Source organism: Perognathus longimembris, chromosome 15, assembly GCF_023159225.1.
Source record: "Perognathus longimembris pacificus isolate PPM17 chromosome 15, ASM2315922v1, whole genome shotgun sequence".
NCBI lineage: Eukaryota > Metazoa > Chordata > Mammalia > Rodentia > Heteromyidae > Perognathus > Perognathus longimembris.
In genome coordinates, this window is record NC_063175.1 from 3,422,667 (window position 1) to 3,431,254 (window position 8,588).

Genomic DNA, 8,588 nt, shown 5'->3' on the forward strand with positions numbered 1-8,588 from the left:
ATATAGTCCCAATTTTTTAAAAGTATTTGTTGGGGTGTGTTGGTTGAATTCACAGATGTGGATGCCATAGCTATGGAGGCCAAGTGAATATTGTATCATCCCAATACGCAGTTGAAATATCTGACTGAGTGGAAAAACTACGCTTGGCTTGATCACTTCAAGCCTCCTTCGACTTGGAGAATTACCTGTATCAAAGAGAAGTCACGCTAGCATAGAGAGACATGCCATGACTTCAGGCCACTTTCCTTCATCCTCTGTTTGTACATAGTGTTTCTTTCCTCCATCACTTACAGACAAGTGATTAGAACAGGAGGACAGGAAAGGCACAGACAGGGATTGGGTTGCACAAGACAGCGTTTTATCTCTTTCTGTTATTTCCCCCCTGGCGGGGCTCTTTTGAAGATTGGGGTGACTTCAGTCCATGGTCTTCCATTTAGGAAGTTCATGAACAGACTGTGCCCTTACATGGTATAATTTTCGGCTTGGCTCTTATAAAAGTCTTACTTAGGGAATTTTCTTTCTTCCATTTGCAAATCAAAAGGTTCCACAACACCATCAAAGCAAATGAGAGATGAAATGAATCAACAGCTTCATTCTGTGCAGTCAGAACCTTGCAAAGCATTGCCCCCACACAGTGGGAACGACTCAGAGCCAAAAGCAAGCATCCCGTTACTCATCCGACGCAGCAAACCTGTGCTGCCTGCTAAGCTCTCACTAAAGTACTGGTTAGCAGAAACAGGGTATCTCAAATACAGAGCTCTCCCCAACACCCCTGAGACTGTACCACGTTGGCTATCATTTTGCTTATTTGTTCTTTGAAAACAGGGTCTTTCTATATATTCCAGGCTGGCCTGTAATTTATCATCCTCCTACCTCAACCTCTGGGGTGCTGGGATTAAGAGTATGTCCCACCACCACTCCCTGCTGGTGGTGATTTTATTTAACATTCTTCTGTGGAGTTACTGCATTCTAAAAAGAAATTGGTAGAGATTTGTGTAACTCAAGAACAGGCAGGACACATACAAAGAAAAAGTCCCAAAGCATAGCAGTGTCTGAACTGTTCTGAATCCTTCCAAAGTGGAAAGATTTGGTTTGGTTTTGTTCCTGTCCTGGGGTTTGAACTCAGGGCCTGGGTGCAGTTCCCGAGCTTCTTTTGATCAAGGCTAGCAATGACCACTTTAGCCACAGCTCTACCAGCTTTTGAGTAGTTTATTGGAGATAAGGGCCTCACAAACTTTCCTGCCCGGGCTGGCTTTGAACCTCCACCCTCAGATCTCAGCCTCCTGGGTAGCTAGATTACAGGAGTGAGCCACCAGTGCCTGGCTTAGAAGATTTACGTGGAGTTGAAGCCTTTAGTACAGATAGAAGAAAGGCCTGAGCAGAGAACCTAGCAGGCTGGGCGGTGGATCCGCTTGTGTAAAGCAGAGTGGGGGGCAGCGCGTGGGAAGCTGCTGGGGAGAGGGGGTGTTGTGGCTTTCCTCTTTCCTTTCCTCTCCCCAGTCCTGCTGCTGTCCTCACAGACGCTTGAAACCGCTGGACGGGCCGCTTGAATAGTTCATGCTCTTCTCAACTCAGATCCCAAGTCCCGGCAGGTTTTGGGGGCCAAGGCCTCATCTTTCTTGCCAGCAGAGGAAATCCGAGTTCGGGCTCAGATAGCGGCGTCCCCCGTTCTCCGCAGGGGGCTGGCACCCAGGCCGGGGTGGGGACGGCCAGCGTCGCCCCCCGTGGCCTGGGGCCGATTCCGGAGAGTCTAGGGGTTCACGGGGGTGGGGTGGGGTGGGGAGGCCAGTCGGGGAGTTGCCGGGGTCTGGGAAGAGACCAAAGGAATGAGTAATTGGCAGTTCTGTGGCGCGGACCCCAACCCGTGCCCCCCACCGAGAGGCGCGGCCGGCCGGGGACGGGGTGCGGGGCGAGTCACGCTCGGAGAGGGAAGTGAAATAGAGAGGGCGGCACCGGGGGGACCCGTGCGTCATTGAGGGACCGAGGGGAGGCCGGCGCGAAGGAGAAGTGGAGCGCGGAGCCGAGGGGCGGTGGTGGAGCGCGGCTGGGGCTCCCGCGTCTACCCCGGGGCGCCTGGGGCTGGTGCGCTCGGCCGGGGCGCTGCGCTGCGGACCCGCTCCCGCCCGCCATGTGCCGACCCCACGCGCCCTGGCGCTGGGCGCTGGCGCTGCTGGCCCTGGGAGGCTCGGGGCTGTGCCACGCCGGCCCCCAGCCCGGCCGCCCCGCGCGGCCCAGCGCCAGGAACAAGTAAGTGCGCGCCCCGACCCAAGCGCCCTGGGGCCCCGCCGGTGCCTCCCCGACCTGGAGCCGTGAGCCGGGGGACTCCCGTGGGGTCCCGGGGCGACTCCACCTTCGGGTGACCACTCAGCGCGCGGCGCTGACTCGGAGCGGGGACGCGGGAGGGACCCGCACAGCGATCGGGGCACGACCCCCCGGAAAGGGGCCCGGAATCCCCGGCATCCCGGGGCCCCGCCGCTCCTCTGCCCTCCGGCGGGGGTGGGGAAGGGCGCGGGAGCTCCTAGGACGCCCGGGGACCCCCTCGGGGGGAGCGGCTTTGTGCCGCTCCCGCCTCCCCAGAGCCTCACTGTTCCCTGACCCCCTGCCCCACTCGCCCGCCCTCCCGGCCCCATTGTTCTCCGGTTCACCGCGTCCTCTCCCCTCGCCCCCAGGAACTGGTGCGCCTTCATCGTGCACAAGAACGTGAGCTGCTCGGTGCAGGAGGGCAGCGAGAGCTTCGTACAGGCGCAGTACAACTGTGGCTGGAGCCAGTTGCCCTGTCCGTCGGCGCTCGTGTAAGTCCCTGGCCGGCCGGGCCGCGGGGGCGGGGGCGGCAGCGGCGGCCTCCGGCTCCAACCAGGCACACAGCGCTTCCACCGCGGGGCCGGGGCGGGGGCGCAGCTGAAAAAGTTTGATCGCTGAGCTGGGTACCCGCCCCGAGGGGTTGTGGAAGAAGCTGCTCTGAGGATGCGCAGGACTTGGAGTTAGTGGTTCCCTGGGACATAGGGTAGGGTGCACTGAGCCCTACCCCCCCATCTCTGCCCTCCCTCTCCCTCCTCCCCTCCTCCCCTCTCCCCCCTTCCCTTTCTGTCTCTGTCTCTCTGTCTCTGTCTCTCTCTGTCTCTCTGTCCTCTTTCAATTTTATTACTAACATGAGGTTTAGACCCATATTGTGTGTTTTAGGGCACACAGAAGATTCCAAAATGTATACTGCTAAAGACAACAACAACAGCAACAACAACAACAACTCCCCCCCACCCCAAACCTTTCTCCACATAGGATCATCCGAGTTATAAGGCTGGCTGCTGTTCTGAGACAGGCCCAATTTTGTCCCAGATATCCCTATCTCTTTAGTATCAGAGTTTTCGAAACGAAAACTCCCCGAAAATGTGCTTAATTTAAAGTGTGCCTTTTCTTTTCAATTAGATTTGGGAAGTTACTAAAGGCATTTGTCAGGAAAGAATGTTCCTTTAGGTGAAGGGAAGAAAGCATCACCTTTATGCTTGTAAAGATTTTAATCTTGTAACAAAACAAGGAGGAAGTGAGCTATTAGAGGACAAATTGGACACATCACACATTGAGTTGTCATCGGGAAAGTGAGTTTTTGTGTCAGTAGGAAGATGGGCAATGTGAATGAATGGCTGTTGAGGAACACATGAGAAGGCTGAGATTGTTCTCCAGGAAGAATACATTGTTTGTCTTACAGCACAGTTGTGGTTACAGCAAAGAATAGGCAGTAGGCAAATCTGCCTGTGGCAAATGCAAGGGGCAGGTTGAACTTGTACTCTAGGAAATCTGGTCCTGGGGGCCCTGGGTGGGTGAGCCTCAGACCTGGGGACAGAGGGGGTCACTGCAGACCACATGGCTGCCACGAGAGCCAGGATGGAAAGCAGCTTCTAGGCAAAACAAGCCAAAGTAAACTCACAGAAACTTAGGAGATGTCTTTGGTTATGGATACATTGAGGAAAAGGCTAAAATGGAGTCCCTGGGTTTCCATAGAGATGGCTAAAGTGGTCAAGAGGGACAGCACTGTCATTCTATCTCAGTCTAGCCAGTACCATTTCGACCTTCCAGCCCATAGCCAGCAACAGTGAAAGATGATCAAGAAGCATTTGTACATTACGGTAGAGATACAAAGCAAGACCTTGACATTTGAATGGATTTGTTTGCAAACAGAATTTAGGAGTCAGTCTAGAAAATTTCATTCATTTTTATATAAGAACTATATTTTGTGCATTGCTATAAGCTCAGAGATAATTTGAGGTGTGGAAGTAATGCTTTTGGATTAAAAAATGATTTGTTTTTATTTTCTCAAATTATTTTATCTGTCCAGAGAATGCCATAATTTAATTGTGTTTGATCAAGACTCAATGAACTAGTGAGACATGGTTATCAGTGGAAAGTGAGTGAGCTCTAGAGCAAAGGTTAATGAAAGACAGTTGCTGTGTATTTTTGCCACCCAGGGAGAAGGACAACAGAATCTCTACAAAGGCAGATGTTTCTGTTGTTTTATGAAACTAAGCCAAAATTGAGTAACCTGGGCATCTTTCTTCAGTAAAAATCATATAAACACATTTAAGTGTATTTCTACATTTTAAGTGCTTTATTGTTAAATTTGGAATTTTAAAATCCACTGCTTTAGTTAATTGATTTGAAAATCTTAAAATTAGCTTCAACGGGCATAGACGTGACCTATTCTGTTGTCATTAAGGAGAGGAAGGGAAGGTTTTGCCATATTTTGCAAGCATTAACCATTTCCTACATTTTGAGGACTAGGGGATAAATGGAGAAATGGTTACTTGGAATTTCTTAGTCCTTCCCTCCCTTCCTTCCTTTTTTCTCCCTCCCTCCCTCCCTCTCTCCTTCCTTTCCTCCTTTCCTCCCTCCTTCTTTCCCTCCCTCCTTCCTTCCCTTCCTTCTTTCCTTCCTTGCCAATCCTGGGGCTTAAACTCAGGGCCTTACACTTTCATTTGGATATCTGGCTCAAGGCTGATTCCCTATCAACTTTAGCCATACCGCCACTTCCTGTCAGTTGTTGCTGATGGGGTTGTGGTATTGTCTGTCAGCCTTCCCATGATTTGTTCCTTATAATTAGAGACGTGTAAAAGTGAAGGGCCTTTGGAATCTTGCCTGGCCGGGGTGAGATTTTCTGCAGTGTTACAGGTATAGGGCTGGAGGGAAGTTAAGATGGATGGATTGAGCTGGATAGCTTGGGTGACCCGTAAGAGTCATCAGAAAACCGGTGGAAGGAGCATTTGGGGACAGGAATGGAGATGCCAACTGGAGAGACGGAATGTGTTTCAAGACTAAGGGGCACTATGTAGGGAAGAAGAGGTTGGATGGAGGGACTCACACTGATAAAAGAATGGCTGGACTCAGATATAGAATCAAGCATGGGCAAGCATCGTCTCCTTGAGCTGCAGAGGTGCAGGACATGCACGTTTCCGGAGGGATTTGTGCAGTGATGTTGGCATATATGAAGAGTCTTAGATTCCAGATTGTGAATTTGGATATCATCCTGTGAAATCAGGAGGTTTCTGTGTACTCTGAGAGTAACCACTTTTCTGACACTGAAAAGTAACTTCTTGGTTGCCAGGCACCCTTAGGACTTTGCATTCATGTATTAGTTAATTTAGTTCTAGTGACAATTCTTTCAGTGTCTACTGAGATGAGCCACTTCCTAATTGTGATAAGGAGTTGGCTTCAAACCCAGGGCTCTTGAACCGTGTGGACCTCGGCAAAAGTGCTGGCTTGTTTAGCTCTCACATTCTGTGGAGTGATGGCACAGGGTGTACAGCTTTTGAGAACCTTTCCACTTCTTTCTTGGACTGCCGTTCCCACAGGTGTGCAGAGTGGCTTGTACCAACCTGAGCTCACACAGGTGTGTGCAATTGGTGTGTCCTCAAAGTCCCTTTGCTACTGTGTCAGTTGTCACCTTGTCCCTTATGCTGTACAGTTTGTTTGCTTCTTTTAATAGAATATTTGGTTGTTTAGGTGGCAAGGCCAAATGTTTAACAGGTAAAGTTAATGAGACCAGACTTACTGAATATAAAAAATTGACCAGAAAGCTTGACTACTTCATGATTTTGCAAAACACTCCTGAGCCCAGACACAATCTTGAATCTTGTCCCTGGAGGATGATGTTAAGTCAACTATCAACCTTCTGTGTAAATAATTGTACACTAATGATTCTTAATTCCTACAAGGATTTTGCATCAACATTTAAGAATTTAAAATTTAGGGGCTGGGGATATGGCCTAGTGGCAAGAGTGCTTGCCTCCCATACATGAAGCCCTGGGTTCAATTCCCCAGCACCACATATACAGAAAACGGCCAGAAGTGGCGCTGTGGCTCAAGTGGTAGAGTGCTAGCCTTGAGCAAAAAAAAGCCAGGGACAGTGCTTAGGCCCTGAGTCCAAGGCCCAGGACTGGCAAAAAAAAAAAAAAATTTTTTTTAAATTTAGAAATGTCTTTTTGTCTCTGTGTCTCTGTCTGTCTCTGTGTCTCTGTCTCTGTCTCTGTGTGTGTCTCTCTCTCCCTCTCTCTCTTGTTCCCTTCTCCATGCGTGGGAAATAGATGTGAAGAGGGTTGCTTCAACAGCAAATGGTCTATCATCTTTTGGTAAGTCCTTAGGAGGCTCCATAGGATGCTATTACCTACCCTTCAGTCCCAAGTTTCAAGGTGGATCTTAGGACTGTTTTTCCTTTTGGAGATAATTTTACTATCTACCAAGCTAGATGTCTTTGACAATTTCATTTCACCAAGGATTTCTTTTTCTGATTTGCTCATAGTCCCGGCAAACAGCCTGTTAACATGGCGACTGTAACCTCTGTATCTGGAATTTGCAGGGAAGTGGGGAGAGCATCCTTTGTGGTTCTGGGCTAGCTTTGGAGACAGATTTGACGTGGGATATGAGGGACTTGGAATTCCTCCTTTGGGGTTTGGGAAAGATGATATCTTTGGCGATGAGGCTTAGATGGGAATATCTCCCTGGAGTGCTGTGCAAACCAAGTACCTGGAATGAGCAATACTTGTGTGTACGTGTGTGTGTACCTATGTATGTACGTGTGTGTGTGTGTTGTCTGCTGAAGCCTGTGCAGTGTTGCTGGCCCCTCTGGTAGGGTAGGGAAAGAGCGAAGGGTCTGCTGTATCTTAACCTCTGTCTTATTGCTCATGTTCGGTGAGCTGATAGTAGAAATTGACCCTATGTTTCTTCTCTGTACTAGACCAGGCCTTGTTTCTTTCTTTCATGATCCATGTTTCACAGGAGTAATTCCAGATAGTTCCAGAATCTGCTGCCCAGCCTGACAGCTGTTAGCATTTGGAGGCATCCGATCCATAGAATGGTCATTGTTGGGACGTTCAAGGAGTGCAAGTGCAAGGCAAGATGATTGCTTCTGCATTTGCTTTGCCTCCCAGTGGTGGACTGAGAGACGATCTGAATGGTTGGGAGTTTCTGCTTTTTGTAAGTCCAGACCAACTGGGCTTTTCTGAATCTACCTCTGTACTGCCCAGGCCTTCTTGGTCTGTCTTGTATCTTGGTGGAATTTTTCCCATTAGTTCTTTTTCTTGTTCTTTGCATTTTAATTGAAGTATAATTTACAAAACATACCATTTATTATTTATTTATTTATGCTGGTCCTGGATCTTGAACTCAGGGCTTGGGCATTGACTGTTTTTCAGTCCCTGGGCTCAAAAACTCAAAACTGGAGTCCTTCTCTTTGAGCCATGCCCCTACTTCTGGCTTTTGTGTGCTTAATTGGAGGATCTCACAGACTTTCTTGCCAGGGCTGGCTTTGAACATCTCCCCTTCTGAGTAGCTGGTATTACAGCATGAGCAACCAGCACCCAGCTTCCATTTGTCTTTTTAAGGTGCTTTCTTTTGTGTGTTTAGTTTTGTTTTTTGCCAGTCCTTGGGCTTGAAATCAGGGCCTGAGCACTGTCCCTGGCTTCTTTTTGTTCAAGGCTAGCCACTCTACCACTTGGGCCACAGTGCCACGTCCCGCTTTTTCTATATATGTGGTGCTGAGGAATTGAACCCAGGGCTTTATGTATACAAGGCGAGCACTTTACCACTAGGCCACATCCTCAGCCCCTCTTTTGTGTGTTTTGATAGTATGTATAGCTGGGGAATGGCCTCCACAATTAAATGTGGAACGTTTTGTGTGCCATGTGCCTTCTTGGCAAATGTTCAAGTCCACCATCAGGAAAAGCGGGTGCGTGGGCTCCACCGGCTCAGAGCCATGGGCTGCTGAGCCAGGACCAGCTGGTGGATATCTAGGCCTTTCCGTTGGGGCTGTTATGAATGGCGTCTCTATGAACAGTCAGAGGCAGATGGCTGTGCGGACATTTCTCTTAGTTCTCTGCATCTATTGTCTATTCCCCTGCGTTTCTCTCAAGAATAGTTTGGAATGGCAATGTTAGGTGTTTCTAAATGACTACGTTTGCACTACTGGCCTTAATGTTACTAATTACGATTCTGAATTCAGTCTGGTGGTCACTCAGGTCTGCTGTGGAGGAGGATTGTGCCAGATGGTGGAGGCCTTGTGCCCAGTGCCTGGCCCTGTCATTCCAGAGAACAAGCACTCAATG

The 8,588-nt window shown here is 49.3% G+C and overlaps 1 protein-coding gene across 1 annotated transcript in view; it reads left to right on the forward strand.

The window, feature by feature from the left end:
* Window positions 1-2,031: 2,031 nt before the first annotated feature.
* Emilin2 (elastin microfibril interfacer 2) overlaps window positions 2,032-8,588 on the forward strand; it is a 59,138-nt gene continuing 52,581 nt past the window's right edge. The window contains exons 1-2 of the mRNA XM_048363668.1: window positions 2,032-2,247; window positions 2,670-2,792. Of these exons, the coding sequence (XP_048219625.1) occupies window positions 2,129-2,247; window positions 2,670-2,792 (242 nt within the window). The 5' untranslated portion in view covers window positions 2,032-2,128. The remainder of the gene's footprint in view (window positions 2,248-2,669; window positions 2,793-8,588) is intronic.